The sequence below is a fragment of the Microtus oregoni genome, unplaced genomic scaffold (assembly GCF_018167655.1).
Source record: "Microtus oregoni isolate MIOR12 unplaced genomic scaffold, Mior012 000046F_ref0000063, whole genome shotgun sequence".
Classification (NCBI taxonomy): Eukaryota; Metazoa; Chordata; class Mammalia; order Rodentia; family Cricetidae; genus Microtus; species Microtus oregoni.
The window spans coordinates 16,630,215-16,651,070 of record NW_024543220.1 but is presented as its reverse complement, the minus strand read 5'-3'; the positions used below and the strand labels follow the sequence as shown (position 1 = coordinate 16,651,070).

Here is a 20,856-nt window from a genome sequence, read left to right as displayed (position 1 = left end):
CTTTCTTTCTTTCTTTCTGTTTTTTTTTTTTTTTTTTGGTTTTTCAAGACAAGGTTTCTCTGTAGCTTTGGAGCTTGTCCTGGAACTAGCTCTTGTAGACCAGGCTGGCCTAGAACTCACAGAGATCCGCCTGCTTCTGCTTCCCAAGTGCTGGAATTAAAGGCGTGTGCCACCACTGCCTAGTTGCAAAATGACAATTTCTAAAGCAGCATATGTGGAGGTCAGAGTCAGCTCTGTAGACTTCTCTCTACTTTCTGTGGGTTTTAGAAATCAAACTCAGGTCATGTTTTAGATGGCAAGAGCTTTCCTTGCTGACCCATCTCAAGGCCCCCTTTCTCTTTTAGAGTCTATAAAGTAGCCCAGACTGGCCTGGAACTGACTTTGAGTTCTCTGTTCCCAGTGCTGATATTCCAAGTGTGCACCGCCATGCTTGACTGAAGCTTTTCTGAAAGGCTGCCCAACACAAAGATCTGTAGTATAAACCTGTTTTACTATTAGAAGTAACACCTCAGTCTGAAAGGCGTCCCCAGTAGTCACAGTATCCCAGTGGTCCCTCCCAGCTCAGTCTAGAGCCCAGCCCTGGTTCCACTTCACATATCTGCACTCCTCCTGGTCCTCTGAAAACCACACAGTCCACACCTGGGCACTACCTATAAATTGCCTGCTTGTCGGCATCCATTGGGGTCTGAGACTCCATGGGAGGAGGACTCACTCCTTCTGCATCTGGGTCAGAGCAGTTGGGATCTTGCTCTGTTTTTAACTCCGTTACCACCTGCATCTGTAAAAGGAGAAATTTTGTTACAAAATACAAAATACAAAGTGCTATTCACTCTGCAATTGGAAGATTATATAACTGCCAATAACACATAGAACATTAGCAGAAAAAACTCCTTTGAATATCTCATGTTCTACCAGTAGACAACATAAAGGCCAAATTTCCAACACATTAAGAATTGAGATGAGCCAGGCAGTGGTGGTGCACACTTTTAAACCCAGTACTCAAGAGGCAGAGGCAAGCAGATCTCTGTGAGTTCAAGGCCAGCCTGGTCTACAAGGCAGATACCATGACAGTCAGGACTGTTACACAGAGAAACCTTGTCTCAAAAAACTACACAGGCATACATACATACAACAAAAACTGAAAGAATTTTGAAGCCATCATGATGAATTGCAGACAGGAACAGTGCAGTGCTCCCAACTAGAAACTTACGAGACTGAACAGAAGGCTTGTGTTCTTATACTCGCACACAAACAATTCAAATGCAACAGTACAACTTTATGGCAGGGTTCAAGTTCTCCCACACCTGCCCTACACCATTATGCAAATAAGAACACGGGCTGGGGGCATAGCTCATGTGCAACATCCTGCCTGGATCTGATCCCCAGCACACACTCACATGCATATAATATTTTTGTAAGATTTTTACGTGTGTGTGTGGTGTGTATGGGGTGGTGGGTATATACATGCATGAGTATGGGTGCTCTTGAGGTCTAAATGAGGATACTGGATACCCTGGAGCTGGAGTTACAGGTAGTTGTAAGCTGCCAGGGGTTCTGGGAACTGAACTCAGATGCTCTGTAAGAGAAGTAGTCAATCTTAATGCTCTGCCATCTCTCCAGACCCAGGATTCCCTTCTTGTAATCTATACTCACAAGGCTGAGGCAGGTCTGCCACAAGTTCAAGGCTAGACTGGATTATAGCATGAGACCCTGTCTCACAAAACAAAATGCAGGGGCTACTAGATGGCTCAGTAGGTAAAGGCCCTCACTGCCAAGGTTGATTCCACACAGTGGAAGGAGAGAACTGAGTCTAGACAGTTGTCCTCTGACCTCACAATGCACTATGTACATGTGCCCTGTGTACAATAAACAAACATTTAAAAAAAAAAAACAGAACTAGGCACATGGTATACTTTGTGTCCTAGCACTTAGGACACCAAGGCAGGTGGGTTGTGAGTTCAAGGCCAGTCTAGGCTATGCAGAAAGCCTCTGTCTCAAAACCAAACAACAAAACCTCTAGAACAGCCAGCTTATGGGGCATAGCAGTAAAGTGCTTGTCAAGCACTAAAGTTGCAAACAGACAAACATCCATCCAGCTTTTCTTTCCTTTTTTTCTTCCCTGTGCTGGAATCAATCCAAATGCTTCACAAAACCTAGGCAAGCGTCCAGTTTTAGTTTTTGCTTGTTTGTTTTGTTTTTTGAGACAGGGTTTCTCTGTACAGCAATGGCTGTCCCGGAACTCTGTAGAGCAGGCTGGCCCCTAACTCTGAGATCCTCCTGCCTCTGCCTTGTCTCCTGAGTGCTGGAATTAAAGACATGCCCCACCATCACTCCAAAAGTACCCAGTTTTTAATCCCCAGCACCACATGCTTGCATGCACCCATGCATCCGTGCACAATAAAATACTCTAAAAATGGTTTAGTGGCTAGGCAGGAATTGGTGTCTCTTAAGGAACAAGCATGAGCAATTGATAGCTCTGATGTGCAATGGATGCCTAATATATTTGTAAGGTGGATGTGTGAGCTCATGGAGCTGAACATTCACACTGAGTGCTGTCCACATTTAGTGTTGGGTCGCCTGGTAGTGATCAGGATGCAAAATAAAGGTCAGGCCCTTACTTGCTGTCCATCTTGATAGCTGTCTATACTTAACGTCTGTGTAGCCATCATGGTTGATGAAGATTCACTTCAGACATCAGATCATCTTGAGTCAGAAGAGAATGGTGTCTAGAAAAATAAAGCAAAAGAGTACCGGTTAACATGTGCTCAGCATTTCTTGTCTTTTATCCCAGAGCATCATGTAATTTCTAAATACTATGTATTTTATGCAGAGGACAATCCCTTCTTAACTCCAAGCCAGACCCTCCTCGGCAACACCACATTTGCTTAGCGGTCACTCGCCTTACTGTGCTGGGTCTCAACCTGCTATGAGACGGCTGAGCAAACCCCTTTATCCCCTAACAAGGAGCCAGTAAATACTGCACACACAGGGCACTGGGGGCTGGGACACCAGAAGCACAGGGGTTAGCCTAGAGAGACCCCCACCTTCCTTGAGAACAGGACAGTGGCAGCAGAATAGGAGACTAGTAGAAGAGACACCAAGGGCACGAGGAGAAAAGGAGAGTATGGAGGGATTCCTAGGATGTGTGGGCAGAATAGGCCTCCCCAGGAAAGGCCATCTAAGAAAGGCTTGAGAACCCACAAGACTGGAGAGAAAAGAAAGGACTAATGTGCCCCACAGGAGCAGATGGCACTCTGACGTATCTGTGTGTGTGGCACAAATAAGTAAGCAATGTCTTTTGCTTAATGATGACAGAAACCCTCAAAATAATGTTGCTGAGCTGGAATGATAAGCAGGGATCTGACAAGCATGGGAGGCGGAGGGGGATGGGCAGCACTGGTCAGCCCCAGCTGGCATACACCAGCATGCAGGAGCTTGCCTAGATAGTCACTTTAAGACCAAGGGCAGGGACATCACTTGTCTGCACTGGCAGAATCAACTAAGGGGCACCAAGGGAAGTACAATTATACTCTAGACTATACAAAACAGAGGCACATACAGTCGGAGCAGGGCAAGCCAAGGACAGGAATGAGCAGCATGTCTTGAGACAGCTCAAAGAAAGGTGTCTATCCCACAAACAGTGTAGTGTAGTGGTAGCTGGGCTACCTCCTGTGCACATGATAGTTCCTCAGGGTTCTCAGATGAGGCCCACTTTATATCTTAAAAGTCAGAATAATGGGGCGAAGGCCACAGGGCTGACCAAAAGGTGAGCTAGACTCACCTCAGCATCATCATACTGAGTCTGTCCCCAGGTACCAGAGTTTCCATAGGCCCAGGAGCTAGCACATGGGATGGAGTTAATACATAAATTCATTAGATGCTATGGGGACAAATGGCTTGGTGTAGATGCAAACTACTGACAAACACTGGCAAGTCAATGCAGGAGTGATGACAGAGGATGACGAGGGATAAGAAAGGCACCTTAGAGGAGAGGTCTGACTAGGGAAGTAATAATAGGCCGCCTACCACCCCTGTGCAGAAGGAAGACAAGAGACAAGACAGCTGAACAGAGCGGTAAGGATGTGTCTGATCAGGAGAGTCTGTGGCTATAGTGAGGACAGCAAGTTGCTGGACAGAAACCCACAACAGGTGAGCAGTGGGTGACACATGTATAGACCAGACTGCATGCCTAAGGGGCACAAGAGCCAAGAAGGAGCTATAGGCACAAGAATCAGAGGAAGTGAGCCAGGGACCTGCAGGTGGACTAAGGGAGCAGGGATGGGTCCAAGCTTCCCACCTGAACACCTGGAAGAATAGAGCCGCAGGTCCCGAGATGAGCAAACAGCTAAGGTCAGCTCCATGGCTTGGGAGGGAAAGGCAGGACATCTCAGGCAGCAGGCGAGTCTCAGATACCTTCTCGGAAACTGAGCACAGGAGGCTGGGCTGGAATCACTTGGTCATCATCAAGGTACCGTGGGTACACATGGAGATGAGCTGAGTCCTCCATAAGACACGTCCCACTCTAACCCAGCACCTGAACATGGACCAGATTTAGAAACAGGGTCTTAAAAAGCCGGGCAGTGGTGGCACACGCCTTTAATCCCAGCACTCGGGAGGCAGAGGCAGGCGGATCTCTGTGAGTTCGAGACCAGCCTGATCTACAAGAGCTAGTTCCAGGACAGGCTCCAAAACCATAGAGAAACCCTGTCTCCAAAAACCAAAAAAAAAAAAAAAAAAGAAAGAAAGAAACAGGGTCTTACAGAGGGAATGTCACTAAGGACTTGGGAGGGAGTATCTGGTTGTCTATCTAAGAGGAGAGGGGAAGCTCTGAGACACACAAAGAGGTTCACCATGGAAAGACAGAGGCACACACTGCAGTAATATACCCCTCAGTCCAGGAAGTCTAAGCAGGGTCACAGAAGCTGGAAGAGGCAAGGACAGACCCCTAGAGCCTTCAGAGAGAGTACAGCCCTATCTATAACTTGATCATGGATTTCCAGAACCATGAGAGAATCCATTTCTGAGGGTGGTAGGGATTAAATCGGGAGCTGTACACATGCCAGAGAGCAGTCTACTGTTTAATATACCCAGTTTGCAGTAAACTGGCACAGCAGCCCTAGTTTAAAAAATATATACACATAAATACATGATGCAAAGCCAAGAGAGCAGAGGAGAACAGAAGGAAGACTAAGAGATGTGTGTGCTAAGAGATGGCCTGGAGGCCAGGGGACAAGAGGACACAGCATGATGTGATAAGCATGAAGAGGGAGCCACGATGGGGGAGTGCCAACCATGTGAAGGACTTCCTCAGGACCAGGAAGAGGAGGACTGAGTCAGCAGCTGGTGAACAGAAGGTCTGTGGGGGAGCAAAACAAGAACCATGGCCCCAAACTCTACCATCAGAAGTGATAGTACCGGCACGGCACATTCCTGAGAACTGTCTGTACTAGGAAGGGTGGAAAAATAGTAAAAGCAGCTTACAGACTCAGAAGATGGGAGCTGAGTGCAGTGAAAAACTAAGTTAAAGACTTTTTTTTTCTTTTTTTAGAGACAGGATCTCACTATGTAGCTTTGGTTATACTAGAATTCACTTTGAAGACCAGGGTGGTCTCGAACTCACAGAGACCTGCCTCTGCCTCCCAAGTGCTAGGAAGTCATGCCACCCACTATGCTCAGCTTCTGAATTAACATCTTTAAAACCCTGTTTTAAGTCTGCTACATCTGTATGCTCTGCCTCCCCCCAGGACCTCCCTCTGGACAGAGAGCCACACACCTACACCTTGTCGAGCATCTCCTAAAGGCCTTTGTACTGATTAAAGTCTGACTCTCCCAAATTCTGACTTCCACCTGCCCCTCCACCTTCAGAGCCAGCACAGCACATTTCATTTCCCTGTGGCTGTCATAGCCCAACTCTGGCCTTGCTCCAAACTACTCGCCAGGCTTTCTAAAATGCAAATCTGGTCATGTGACTAGCCTCATAAGGTTGCTTCTACCCAAGCCCATTCCGGTTATCAGCCCACCTCCACCCAACTTCCCTAACACCAAGAGTATACCCCTATCTCCCTTCTGCAGTCACTCTCTCCCACCACAGACCCTAGAAGGTCTGTCTGCCTCCCACCCCTTCTGTATGTATGGCTAGCTATGAGTAACGACCACCTTCCTCCTGGGTCTTGCCTAGGAAACAAGAACCCCACAGAGTCTGGGAACTGATGATCTTCAACCATTAGTAAACTGGAGGTATATGTCTCTAAAGGTCTGAGATGCTTAAGATATAAAAGTTTTTTGTTTGTTTGTTTTGTTTCTTTTTTTTTCTTTTTTTTTTTTTTTGAGACAGGGCTTCTCTGTAGCTTTTGGAGCCTGCCCTGGAACTAGCTCTTATAAACCAGGCTGGCCTCGAACTCACAGAGATCCGCCTGCTTTTGCCTCCCAAGTGCTGGGATTAAAGGCCTGAGCCACCACCGACTGGCTACAAGCTTTACTTGTCATAGCAAAATCAAAATATTATAACAACAACAAAAAGGTTAACTATTTTAGTGTATGTATGCATGCCTGTGTGAGTTTATGTGCACCACGCAGAGGCCAGAGGCCGCTGAATCTCCAGGAACTGGAGTTCCAGGAAGCTGTAAGAAGCCGAGTATGGGCATCTGAATTTGGGTCCTCTGCAAAAACAGCAAGTGTTCTCAACTACTGAACAATGTCTCCAGTCTTATAGAAATTTGTTCTTATTGTTTTATTTTTGTTTTTTTTTAAGACAGGGTTTTGAAGCATAATTAATAAAAACTCAGAAAAATTGGGGTTCAACCTAAAGGTCTGAAAAAGCAAAGCGGCCAGCCACTGGCTCTTACCGCCACCTCAGTTCAAAGTGGCAATCCTGACTCCAGGAATCTCAGAAAGAGAGTAAGACTGTGAGCTGTCTCCTCCCATCTTATATTCCTCTCTAGGGCTGGGATTAAAGGTATACACCGCCTATTTTCTAGGGCAAACTAGTGTGGCTACTGGGATTAAAGGTGTGTGTCACCACTGCCTGGCTGTAAGGCTGACCAGTGGGGCTGATCTTCAGGCAAGCTTTAGTTATTAAAATACAAATGAAATGCCACTACAGGGTTTCTCTGTGTAGCCCTGGCTGTCCTGGAACTCACTTTGTAGACCAGGGTGGTCTCGAACTCACTGAGATTCATCTGCCTCTGCCTACCAAGTGCTACCACTTGGCATCATTTTGTTTTTTTGAGATGGGATCTCTCTACAAATCCCTAGCAGTCCTAGACCAGGTTGGCCTAGAACTCAGAGATCTGCCCGACTCTATCTCTGAATACTGAAGGATTAAGGGCGTTCACCACCACACCCAGTCTCTTATAAAAGTTTTTTAAACAATTAGCATTCAAAAAAAAAAAGCCACTAGACTCCCTCACACAGGTAACTACTTCCCTGGCCACTCTGGGTAGAGAGGCATATCTTCCAGTGTAGCCAGACCTCAAATCTTACAGGCTACTGACGGTTCTCCGCGTAAAGCAGGTCAGTCTGGAAGTGACTGCAGCACTGGAAGTGAGGCTTCCAGACAGCTCTCCAGAGCACTTCCCAAGCTAGGGAGAGTGGTTTAGAGCAAAGGTGCCGCCCTGCTGTGCTGGGAGACACTTTTCCCAGTCTCACTGACAAGGCTTCTTGGGCAAATCTGGCTAAAAGATGATGGCCGATGAACACACCTGGGAAGCCAGGGCAGTGTAACAACCCAAAGATTTAGTGTCTCCATGTCTGTGTTCCAGAACAGAGTACTGGGAACCTCCCAAAACACACCTGTCCACAGTCCCCAAGTACAGCACATGGGCTTCTGACTGCCAGCCAGAGAGGGCAGGACACAATGAATTCTTTTTTCAAAAGAAAAAAAAAAAAAAAACCTAGAAAGAACATCAAAAAAAAAAAAACAAAAAAAAAAAAAAAAAAAAACAAGAATAGGGACGGTGGTGGTGGCTCACACATTTAATCCGGCACTCGCAGGCAGGCGGATCTCTGTAAATTCGAGGACAGCCTGGATGGACTACAAGAGCTAGTTCCAGGACAGGCTACAAGAAAAACCCTGTCTCAAAAACAAACAAAAAGAATAAGCTGTGGGCATTAAAGCTGTGCTATGATTTGAATGTGTTCTTCAAAAGTTCACGTTAAGTTAGGGAGCTGGAGAGATGGTTCAGTGGCTAAGGACACTCACTGGATGTTCTTCCAAAGGACCGGGGTTTACCTCCCAGCACCCACATGGAGGCTCACAGTCAACTGGAAATCCAGCTCCAGGATTCAATATACTCTTCTGCCCTCCACAGGCACCAGGTACATAAGTGATGCACATTCAGGCAAAATACCCATACACATAAAATAAAACAAATAAGGGCTAGGTAAGAGCCCTGGCTGCTCTTCCAGAGGACCCAGGTTCAATTCCCAGCACCCACATGGCAGCTCACAACCATCCATAACTCTAATTCCAGGGGATCCAATGCATATAATCTCCTTGAGCACTGCAGGTATTTAGTACACATGTGAACATGTAAGGAGACACTCATACACATAAAATAACCTTTAATGTGTTTTTAAAAATAAATAAATTGGGGGAAGAACGAGGAGGGCGATGGATAGCGGGGATGTGCACCTCTGCATGCATGCTGAAGCCCAGGATTCAGTCCCGAGAATAAAAAACAAACTAAACCCAAAAGCAGTGAGAATGAGTATACAGCAGTGAGTGGGGAAGGCAAAGGTGCAGCCAGCATGCACTTCACTGCACCTTTCATTCACTCTGCATGTATACTGGGGAGAGGGAAAGTCTTTCTCCTCGCTGGGATCTATCCCAAGTGCAGGGATGGATCAGTAAACAAAGTTGCTTCCATACAGAAATCACTTTATTAACAACTGCTGTAACAGACCATGGGTGATTTAGGGAGGGACAAGGGTCTTTAACTTCCAAGTCAACCACCCAAAGAGCACAGGACCCTTGTTTCCTCATCTTTACCCATTACCAAGTTCGAGGACTTCCGGGTTCCTCACTGGATGCCTCCCCTACGCAGCCAGCCCATGGTTTTTCCTACAGCTGCTGCATATATTTCACTGCACTTGGCTCTTGTTGGTGGATGCTCATGGATGGAGCAGCACTGCGCAGTCTGACCTTGGATCTGCTATGTTAGTGGACTCCTCTAATCTATGGTTTATGCAGATTCCATGGTTTTTTCCATAAATGTCATTGCAAGCCATGCAGATACAATCCTGTGGAAAAATCTCTGTTTTAAGATCTCCAACTACTCTCAAATGTAAATGAAGAGTAACAACAAACTCCAGGTGGTGGTGGCTCACACCTTTAATCCCAGCACTCAGGAGGCAGAGGCAGGCAGATCTCTGTGAGTTCGAGACCAGCCTGGTCTACAAGAGCTAGTTCCAGGATAGGCTCCAAAGCTACAGAGAAACCCTGTCTTGAAAAACAAAACAACAACAACAAAAAAAAAACAATAAAAGTAAATCTTTAAGTGCTTGGATATCAATTGACAAGGATGAATTTGTGATGGCTTTGTCAACTGGATTAAAGAAAGAAATGCTTAGGGATTCAGTGAGTAAGGGTATTCCCAGAGAGAGGTAATGAGGGTAAGACACACCTGTACAGCAGTGGTGCCACTTCACAAGCTGGGTCTAAGAAGGAATCAAATAGGAAAAACAGAGAAGGGGAACTGAGCACAAATACTTCCCCACATAGTTTTTTGAGACAGGGTCTTTCTATGTAGTCCTGGCTGTTCTAGAACTCAGTATGTAGACCAGGCTGTCCTCAAATTCACAGAAATCCACCTGCCTCTGCCTCCCGAGTGCTGGAATTAAAAGCATGAGCCACTACCACTCATCTCTGTTTCCTGATCCTGCTAGAGATGAGCAAGCAGCCTCCATGTTCTCCCCACCATGATGGATTAATTGTACCCTCAAACTGTGAGTCAAAATGAACTCCTCCCTTACATTACTTCTTGTCAAGTATTGATCGAGCTAGTAAGAAGAGTCCTGTAGCCCCTTAGGGTAGAAGCCATCAAACCTGTGACAGCCCTTAGGTCTGGAAGCAAATATCACAAGATTATGAAGAACTCCTCTTAGGCTATAAGGATGACTCCTTGATTTTAGGAGCAACCTTCCTAAGGCTATGAGGAAATTTCTGATTCTGTGCAACCCATTAGTTCTGTGAGTTATTCCTTTCAAGACTGTAAGAAAGCCCCATAAGGCTATAAGCAAGCCCCTGGTCACATGGAACCTCTGCAGACTAAGTGTTCTGGCCAACATTCCCTCCTTATATTAGAATTGACAGCTACATCTATAAGATTTAAGAAAATGTCCCCACTGTTCAGGAGGCATGAGACCACTCTGGTCTACATGCTGAGTTCCAGGACAGTCAGAACTACATACAGAGACCCTGGAAGAAGAAGGGGAAAGAAAGATGATGACAAAGGAGGAGGAGGAGAAATGATGTCCCTAACAGACTGCATCTCTTTATCATCAAGCTACCCTAGTCTCTAAGTTAAGGACCCAAACATCATGGACATGCAAGTTGTTTCCTATGAAGTTTTTTCCAACTCTAGCCTACAGAAAGCATGCATATGATAAAATGGTTGTTTTATGCCACTAAAAGTTACTAGATTTATACCAGAAACATCTATGTACTTTTGAAATAAACTTCACGATCTAGGAAACATACACCAAGTTAAACCAGTTTCCTGAGGTCGCTCTGCCCAGCTAAAAGGTCCTTTAGTTTCTTCTTCTATATAATAATACAGACTTCACAAGGAAATCAGGAAGCATTCTGTAACTCGATAAGCTCTGGTGCCTGTTAAGTTTCATCAACTCAATTCATGTATCATGGTGTTTTTCAAACTCTGAGTCACCTAGATAGTTGACTAAACAGAGAAACACAGGGAATCTGTGTGGGGTTTGGACATGAAGTGTCCTTCTCTAAAAAACCATGTGTTCGATCCTTGACTGGTGACACTATTGAGAGGCAGTTGGGTGATAGGGGCACTAAGTTCGTCAATGGTTAGGGTACTGAATTCATAATGAATGGGCTATAAAAAGGTGGGGCTTTGCTGGAGGATTGGGCCTTGTTGCAGCAGGTGCCTAGAGGTGTGCCTTTAAATGGGTTAGCTGGCCTGATCCTTTCCTGCTTATCTCTCTGTTTACTGGTTGCCATGTAATGAGCAAGTATCCTCTGCCATGCCCGTCCATGGTGCTTGTCTTGCCATTGGCATAGAAGCAACGGGCAGCTAACCATGGACTGAAACCTCTTGAGTCTGTGAGTCAATATTACATCCTTCCTCCTCTAAGTTGTGTATGGTGGGCTATCTTGCTACAGTAATGAAATCCTGACAGAAATAACTGGAACCAAGAAGCTGGTGCACAGCCAAGCGATGGTGGCACATGCCTTTAATTCCAGCACTAGGGAGGCAGAGGCAGGCGGATCTCTGTGAGTTTGAGACCAGCCTGATCTACAAGGCTCCAAAGCAACAGAGAAACCCTGTTTCCAAACCGCCCCCAACAAAGAAGACAACGAAGGAGGAGGAAGAAGAAGCAGGTGCATTACTGTGACTGTCTCACCATGTGGTTCATAAGCCTATGGAACTTGTTTGTAGGAGGAATGTGGAAAAGCTTGTAAGAGAGTTAAAAACTCTTGACTGCTTCTGCCTTTCAGAGTGAACTTGGAAGGCCAGAGGTTGACAAGAAAGTGGAGAGAAAATATTGTGCGTGCTTTCAAGGTTTCTAACAGGAGTGAGGATTCCATTGAGAACGGGATTAGAGGCCATTTGTGTACATTCTGGCAAAGACATATGCCTATATCTTGTCTATAATGAATTATGTGGGGCTGAATTGAAAGCAGATGGGCTAATTAAGCTTGTGGAAGAAATTCCCAGTCAGCCTGTGATGTGCTTATCGGTGGGTACTTTTGGACAGGTTTACAATAAAAACTGTGAGCAAAAAGCAGAAGAGAAAGATTTAGAAAAACAGTTTAGACACAAAAGGAGCTCACTTAGAATTACAGGCAAGAGCTGGGCGGTGGCAGTGTAGGTCTTTAACCCCAGCACTCAGAAGGCAGAGGCCGGTGGATCTCTGTGAGCTGGAGGCCAGCCTGCTCTACAGACAGCCAGGACTGTTATATAGAGAACAAGAACATAACTGCAGAAAAGACTAGACACTAAAGAGAAGCCAAGTACTTTGCATCAGGACAATAACAAAGCTGCTGTGAGGACACCTCAGGATTTGCCAGGCCCTATGCCCCCTCTCCCCTCCCCGTTTAAGGATGTAAAGGCAAATATTCATTTGACTTTCTGCTAAGAAGAGAGTGCTTCCGGGAGTGTGCTGTTCTCCATAGGAATCAAGTTTTGTAACTTGAAAAATGCAAGATTTAGTGTCTTGCTGAGTCTTATACCCAGTTGTCAAAGGAAGGTGAAGTGTGATGGGGGTGGAGTCCCTGCAGGTAGGCTTGAGTGATGTGTGAAACTCTGAGCATTTTCTGACATTGGGAGGGAGACCCTATGATGTGGGAGACACTGACAATGGGTTATTTCTGTCAGGAAAAGCTACAAACATGGAGCAGAGCCAGCTTAAGGATGAGGACATGAAGACTGCAAACAGCAAGATTGCAGTGGTGGGGTTGGCTACATAGGACACCAGGTACCTAAATATGGCAAATGCCCTACAAAGTTTAGTGTTTGCTCTTCAGCTTTCAGTCTTGCTTGATCCCAAGTCTTTAAAGAGAGACTTCAGTCTGATACTAACATACCTAAGCCTATCAGGGATAACCTTTCAGGGATTTTCTACTAGCCACGAGATAAGGGCCATAACTCTGAGCATATCCAATGATGGCCGGGCCTTGGTTTTCTCTTCCTCCCTGGCCCCCACCAGTCACTTCAGGTTTCTTGTAAGCTCTTTAGTATCTTCTCCAAGCTGCCTTCAAACACATAACTTCTGTCTAGAATGGCTTGGCTCCCGTTCTCCTCTGCATGGCAGTCATCTCATTGCATGAGTCACCCGGACCCCTCCCTTCCAGTCCTTACCCAGGTTGTAATAGACCATTTCTTTTGATGAGTCACTGATAAACTCATTTCCTTCCAGGCACAAACTTCTGTACATGCCAGATAGGAACTTCAGCTGTTTCTATTCATCCCCACATTCCCAGTCATTATCACAATGCTGGGTACACAGCGGAGTTCCATTATTTAGTAAGAGATTCCTAAAGTCTGGACAACATAAGAATTACCTGTTCTATGAAAATTCCATAGGTCTCACCCATCTGTGCCTGGAGCCTGTTCAAGATGCTCTACCTAGAAGGTCAACTCAGACTCTGCCTTCATACCCGATCCACAGCTCCTCAAAGGCATTGCCATCAGGTATCATATGGTGTTCCTTTTTGTTATTAGACCTTTATGAATGCTTTGCACCGTGTGTGCCTGATGCCTTCAGAAGCCAGTAGAAATCACTAGTTCACAGAACTCAAGGTACAGTTGTGAGCTGCCAGGTGAGTGCTGGAAATAGAACTCAGGTCCTCTGGAAGAGCAGCCAGCAACCCTGAACCTCTGGGCCATCTCTGTAGCCCCAATGTAATGTGTCCTTATTTTTGTCACCATCAATCTATCTTTCTGTCTCTTTTTTTAACTATTTTTCTCTAATTTCTTCTTAATCAAATTTAACAAGCTCAAAATCAGATTTGCCCTCTTTGGGTCAATTTTACTTTTCTTGTGTCTTAAGGTGAAAGCTCAATCTGCTTCCTTTCTTATGTCCTAGAACAAGCACTTGTGGATTTAGTTTCTCCTGAGCCCTATTCTGGCTCTATCCTGGAGGTGAGCATGTGTAATACAGTTATTCATTTGTAAGTCAGAAAATAGTTGTGGTCATTCTTTTATTCAGAGGCAGAAAACAGTTTGGTTCTTTGAGACAGGGTCTAACGTGCAACCCTAACTGACCTCGAACTCACTATGTGTCTAGGCCTCAAACTCAGAGAGATCCTCTTGCTCTTGCCTGTTAAGTGCTAAGAATAAAGGCATGTCCCATCTCACTGGGATAGTTTTGGAATATCCTCTTTCTTTCAAGAAATATACAGAAGAATGAGATCCACCTGCCTCTGCCTCCAAGTGCTGAACAGAATTAAAGGTGAGCACCACCACACCCGGCTCAAAATTTCTTTCTAGGAATCTTTGGCTTCCCTTCTAAAGTTCAAACTAAGCTCTGGTCTCAGATTCCCATTTGCAGAACTCCTTGTTCAACTTTACTTGTCTTTGAGAAGCGGAAGACAACCTTGAACCCCTGATGCAGCCTCCACTTCCTAGGGCTGGAATTACAGGAAGATGCTACCAGACCTTTTAGGAGAGGGGTCTGTTTTCTAAGACAAGATTTCACTGTAGAGCCCAGACTAGCCTTGAACTCACAGCAATTCTCTTGATCTGTTGTTTAATGCTGGAGTTAAAGTGGTACACCACACCAGGCTAGAATTTACTTTTCTGAAATCTGAGATTTTCTTTTACCCTTAACACACAGCTAATTTTGTTAAGTGTTTATGTGACGAAGACAATCTACATTTTCTTTAATAGGCAGAAATTTCTGCCAATGTTTATTGGTTCCTTTGCATCAGCAGTTCTCTACTGGACAATGTTGGCACCCAGGGAACATCTGAAAATGCCCAGAGACATTTCTCTTTCTTTTTTTTTTTTTTTTTTTTTGGTTTTTCGAGACAGGGTTTCTCTGTGGTTTTGGAGCCTGTCCTGGAACTAGCTCTTGTAGACCTAATCCTCCTAAGAACTGATGGTCTTTGTCCAAATTAAACCTGCTTTTTAAAAAATTTTATATACAATGGTGTTTTGCCTCCATGTATGTCTGGGTGAGGGTGCTGGATCTCCTGGAACTGGAGTTACAGACAACTGTGAGCTGCCATGTGGATGCTGGGAACTGAACCCAGTTAACTGCTGAGCCATCTCTCTAGCCCTAAATCTGCTTTTTAATAAACCTGCAAAGCCAGTGCATTCTAAGAACACTAGCGAAGATCTATCTTCAAAAGTACTTTCTCCAGGAGCTCTTTTGGAATTAAGCACCTAGCATAAAGTCCAGGGAGTTCCACTGTGTAAGAAGTCTCAGGTGACAGGGCTCACAACTCATCAACAGCCCCAGTTCCCCTTCCCCAGCAGACAATCAGTCAATAAGTAACTCAGTAGAAGGAAACATCTGCCAAGAAACCACTTTAGTCTTCAGACAAAGCTTGAGAGGGTGCCATTTAAAACTCAATATCCAAATAAAATCAGATATTAAATCTTATTAAAACAAAACCTGTGCCAGGCTCAGTGGTACACTCACAACCCAAAACAACTCAGCTACATGAGAGGCTCAAACAGAAGAATGGTTTGAGGCAAGCCTGGGATACAAAGCAAAAAACACACTAAAAATCTACAGAATAAAAGACAGCAAATTTCTAATAACAAAGACACATGTGTGTTAGTGTAAGGGTGTGATTGCTGGCATAGTGCTATAGCATGAGTGTGCAGAGGTCAGGGGACAGACTTGAGACAGTCCTCACCTTCCACTTTTCTTGTTTGCTACTGCATTTGCCAGGCAAGCTGGCCCATGAGCTTCCAGGGATTCTCATGTCTCTCTGCCTTCCGTCTCACAGGAGTGCTAGGATTTACAGATGTGCTACCACATGAGGCTTTGTGTGGGATCTGGGGATCTGAGCTTGGTTCACACTTGTGTAGCAAGCACTTTACCTGTTATCTCCTTAGCCCTAATAAAAGACATTTTACAGGTTTTAGAATTTTTTTTTTGTTTGTTGTTTTTTTTTGGTTTTTCAAGACAGGGTTTCTCTGTAGCTTTGGTGCCTGTCCCGGAACTAGCTCTTGTAGACCAGGCTGGCCTCGAACTCACAGAGATCCGCCTGCCTCTGCCTCCTGAGTGTGGGGATTAAAGGCATGCGCCACCACCGCTCAGCTAGAATGTTTTGATAGACCGAATTAGACGGTCTATTATAGCTATGAAACTCATTATCAAAGTTTTAAGACTTTATGACTATCACTGGTATTAATAAAATGACACACAAAACTTACATAATGTCCTGTAGACAGTAAAACTGTCCTGTGAGAAATGGGTGCTAGGCTATAGCATAATGGTAATATATGCTTATCATGTACAGTGTCCCATATTCATGTGCTTACCATGTACAGCGTCCCAGGGTCAATTCCTAGCACAAGGAAAGCAAAGGAAGGAAGTAGAAACGGACTGTAACTCCTGCACACTGAGCACCCTTTCCCTAGGACAGTCTCTCTCCCTCGGGCACTGCCAGTGTTGCTGAGAGCCACCAATGGTGCACTACAGAAAGAGGCCCTAGAGGGCCCTTCTGCCTGCAGCTGCTGCCTTTCCACAGCAGAGTCCTAGTCAACCTGTCTAGTACCGCGGTGAGCAGATGAGAGAAAAGTCAGACAATGTCAAAAGCTAAGTGTTCAAAGGCACTGACACACTAGGCATAACCATCAGATATTTAAAAAAAAAGAAAAAACTGTGACACATTTTTAAATTAAATTTATTTCTTTATTGTGTGTTTGTACAATGCCACAGTTAATGTGGAGTTTAAAGAGCAACTTGTACAAGTCAATTCTCTTCTTCTACCATGTGGGATCTGGGAATGAACACAGGTTGTCAGGCTTGGTGGCAAGTGCCCTTCTTTACCTGCTGAGCCATCTCTCTGGCCAGACTTTAAAATTTTAAAATAAGAAACAGTTATGTTAACATGCATAAAATTATATGATAACGCCAGATACAGAAGCACTTTAACAACTGATACATAAAATGTATGTTTATAAACTAGATTCAGAAGTGGGCAAAGAACTTAAAAAAAGAAGTGTCTTCAAAGAAAACACACAACTGGCAAATAAACTCAGAAAAAGATGCTGAGCATCACTAATCACCAAAGAAATTAATTAAAATTATAAAATGCTACCTCACACCCAGCAGGATAGCTATTAACAACTACACAGAAAACGGGTGCTAGGAGAGCGCTTGCCCACTGTTCAAAAAGCTCTAGGTTCTTTCCCCAAAACAACAAAACACTAAGAGCCAGGATGGCAAAAATCTGGAAACCATGAGCACTTCACTGCCATTGTAGAGAAGCAGGATAGGGGTTAAGACATAACTAACATGATATCACAATCTACTTCTGAGACCACCAAAGCACTACAGGCATAGCCTCGGATACTGACAACTCATGTTCATGGCCATGTTATTCACAATAGCCAAAAGGTGGAAGGAACCAAGTGTTCAGCAAAGGGTGGGTGAACAAAATGCAGGACAGATATAGAATGGGACTGTATTAGGCTTAAAAATATGGAAATGCTGGCACAAACTAAAGTATGAAAAAAATTTACTAAGTGAAATGAGCCAATCATAAAAAGGCAAATGTATTATCCCACTTGTATGGGATACCTAAAATTGGCACCTTCATACACATAGAAAGTCAAATGTGGTTGTTGGGAAGAAAAAATAGTTAATGTGGAAAAAGGCAGCCCCCAGCTCCGAGGCAGTGAGTGAATGGTGATGTGTGGGGAAAGAACTCAGAAATCTCAGGTTCGTGGCTAACAAAGGGAAGAGGATGAAGAATGTATAAATGGGCACTGAGGGAATGTGAGATGGACTGGGTGAGGACCAGGCAACATGGTGGTTACAGAGGGAACCCTGGACTCCTGCTGTCTCATCCCACTGAGCACACATATACACTGTCACCTGAGAAGACTTTACTCAATTAGAGGGTGGGCCAAATAAGTGACACAGGAATTTAGGATGACAGGATTCCCCTGAGCAGAAATGACCTCACACACAACAAGCATGGACAACCCACACTAATCTCTCCTCAAAAGGGAAGAAGGCCTGTGGTTTGACACATCAGGCTGATCACATTCTATCATTCCAGAGACTGGCCCAAGACAATAAAGCCACCTGGGATAGGGATGTTCAGAATCAGCTTCAGCAAAGTTCTGTCTTTGAGCTACAACCCTACCTAGTGGTTTTCAACATTATAAAGACCACCAGATGTTTTCCTCCCTGAAAATACTTGGAATAAGAAGCTGCTCCATCCTCTTTCCATGCTCCTGAGAACCACAGAACAGCAGAGAAACAGGAGTTTTCAACCACAGGCCAGGCACCACACTGACTGCCTTCTGCAGAAAATTTCCATTAATAACAGCAGAACAGCAGGGGCTGCAGCAGGCTAGGTACCCCGCATCCTCTCAGCAAAGGAACACTCAGCAGCTTTTGTGGCCAGGTCTATGGACGCTTAGCACCAAATGACCGTACAGCCCAGACTTTGTTCATCCTACCAATCTCTGCCACCAACTTCTATACACAACATACTTCACTTTATACAGGCTCTAAACAGAACTGAAGACACATGGATTCAACACGGCTAGTTGTAAGCCACCTTAATCACCAAAGACTCTTACCCTCAGCCACTCTGAGGCCACACCATTACATCAGGATATTCAAGTCCCCCAACTGTTGTATTACTTGAATTCCTTGTCACCTCTGCCATCAACCGTGTCAGGAAGGCTGGGGAGGGGCACATCCCCCCATATTCCTGCCAAAGATCGCTGAATGTACATGGGTTTCTAATGAGGACCTTTAAAACTAAGTAGCTGAAACTGACAAAATCAAAAGTATCTGCAGCAGCTTCCAACTGCTGGAGGTGTCCTCCAAGTCTTGGAGGAAGGCAGACAGTAAGAGCAGGAGATCTAGCAGGGCCAGTTTGAGGCATGTCCGCAAAGCATCCGGGTTGTCACAGAAACCTCACCACACTCCCGAAGGACACGGAGGGGCTCTGTTTAGCCTGGTTGCACCGTGAGCTAATCCAGGGCTCAGATGAGACTCTCTCCACTTTGGTCCCATACTTTTGATAGCTATTTTAATACGGCCGGTTCTGTTTGACCCTGGGAAAGTTACGGCTCCTGGATCCACACTTGGAACTTTGGCAAATTTCTTTTCTTCTCAGCCGTTCTAGTTTTAACAATACCCAACCAAAAACAAGCTTCTAACCGAATGTTACTACTCCCGTAGTGACTTTGTTTCCACAATTCACAGGACTTTCCCAAAGTTAGGCCACAAAAGCCAAAGAAACGGAACTAAACATCCACCTGCTTGCAACATGAATCGGAGACCGTGGGGGAAAGAGCTATCGTTCCAGCCACGATTGCTCGATTCTAAAGCACAGGGAACTCTCTTAAGGTGCCTCCACTCCTGGTACCCCGGTAACAAAGTTTGCCAGGAGAAACCGTGAGCTTCAGCGATATCTCACACAATGGTGGGTCTAGACTCAACACGCTATTGCAGCGGGATGCTCGACAGGCACAGACCCCGGACTGAAAGGGTCCGCCGACTCCTGCATCACCTGGACACCGTCTGAGCAACAAAACGTGCAGGCAACGCGATCCTGCCTCGGTCAAATCCTTCCTCGGAGTGTTTAAAGAAAGCTCATTTTTCTAATGCCATGACAGGAGGCCTGCTTAGGGGCGGGTTCTTCCATCCTTAGTGGAAAGCACCTACATCTAAAAAAATAAAAAAATCAAACCAGTCACTTCTGGAAGAAGCTTCCGTGTCGAGGCTGACACCTATGTCTCAGTTATCCAGAATCCCAGGCACGCGCTCAAACTTGGGCCTCGCGGCCCGCGCTCCCGGGTGGCGTGGCGGGACAGATCGCGCAAGCCGTAGCCTCAGGAGCCCGGAGCCCCGAGATCGGCGGGCTCCGATCTCCTCATCTGTACCGCTTCCCTTTACAGGAACACACGGAGCAGGAGCAGCGGGCCAATCGCTCCCTAAGAAGCTATCCCTGATGGGCCGCGGACACGCGCGACACGCTGTCACCGTCCGCAGACTCCCGCGGGAAGCCCCACGCTGGCTCGGGCCGCCCCTCTGGGCCGCGGACCCCGCCGCCATCTTCCTGCCTCGCAGCCCCCCGGACCTCGGTCCGCGCGCCCCCGCCAGCCCGCGCGCCCCCGCCGCCCGCGCGCCGCGCTCCGTGAGCGACGGTTAGGCGCGCGCCTCGAGCGGGCCCAGCGTGGAGGCCCTGCCGCCTTCCAGAAATTTCCGCGCCCCTGAACCCGCAGAGGAAAACAAGCCGGGCGCGCCCCCGTGCCGCGGCCGCAGCGCCCCCTCCCCCATCGGCGCTCCCCTCCCCCGCCCCCCGCCCCCGCCCCGGGCGCGGGTCAAGTGCGGCCCCGGGCACCGCCCGCCCGCCCGACCACCCTCCCGGCCCGCGGCGGAAGAGGCAGCGGCGGAGGCGGCGGCAGCGGCGGCCTCGGCCGGTGTGATTGATAGGGACGGCGGCGGCGAGAGCGGTGGCGGCGGCGGCGGAGCGGTTGAGTGACAGCTTACCTGGGTGCCAATCTTCATCACACTGACAAGCGGCTGCAGCAATCGGGACCCGCAGTGCCGCGCCCGCGTCCAACCGTCACGCCGACGCTAGGCCACGCGACACAGCCTCGCTCAATGGGAGGAGGGCGACGCCGACGCGCGCCGCATCAATATTCACCGCGGGGGCGGGGCCTGCCGGGCTCCGGCCCCGCCCCCGCCCAGTGCGGCGGCGGGCACAGGGCGGGGCGGCGGGGGTCGGGGGCGAGGCAGGGGGCGGGGCGGGACCCGAAGGGGCGGGGCAGAGACCGGTCCCGCCCCTCCGCGCTCTCTCAACCAGGCCCCACCCAGCGGCCGGGCCCCGCCGCCTGTAGTTTCCTGCCCCGCCCCAGAGGCAGAGCTTACCATCTCATGATTATGCGATGAAGGCGTGGCCCGGATTGCAATAGGTCACGCCCCCTATGCGCCCGCCTCCGCTTTGGAGAGACGTTT

At 46.8% G+C, this 20,856-nt stretch overlaps 1 protein-coding gene across 6 annotated transcripts in view; it reads right to left on the bottom strand.

The window, feature by feature from the left end:
- Positions 1–20,498, bottom strand: part of Pknox1 (PBX/knotted 1 homeobox 1) — a 38,894-nt gene extending 18,396 nt beyond the window's left edge. For 3 of the 6 annotated variants that reach the window (XM_041634793.1, XM_041634798.1, XM_041634797.1), the window contains exons 1-4: positions 20,389–20,405; positions 4,298–4,534; positions 2,619–2,726; positions 651–778 (exon numbers count right to left, since the gene is read on the bottom strand). In XM_041634793.1, coding sequence (XP_041490727.1) covers positions 651–778; positions 2,619–2,669 — 179 coding nt within the window. In that variant the 5' untranslated portion in view covers positions 2,670–2,726; positions 4,298–4,534; positions 20,389–20,405. Of the gene's footprint in view, positions 1–639; positions 779–2,618; positions 2,727–4,297; positions 4,535–20,388 lie in introns of those variants that run through there. The other 3 variants (XM_041634795.1, XM_041634794.1, XM_041634799.1) reach the window with 3 other exon arrangements.
- Between the last annotated feature and the right edge of the window lie 358 nt (positions 20,499–20,856).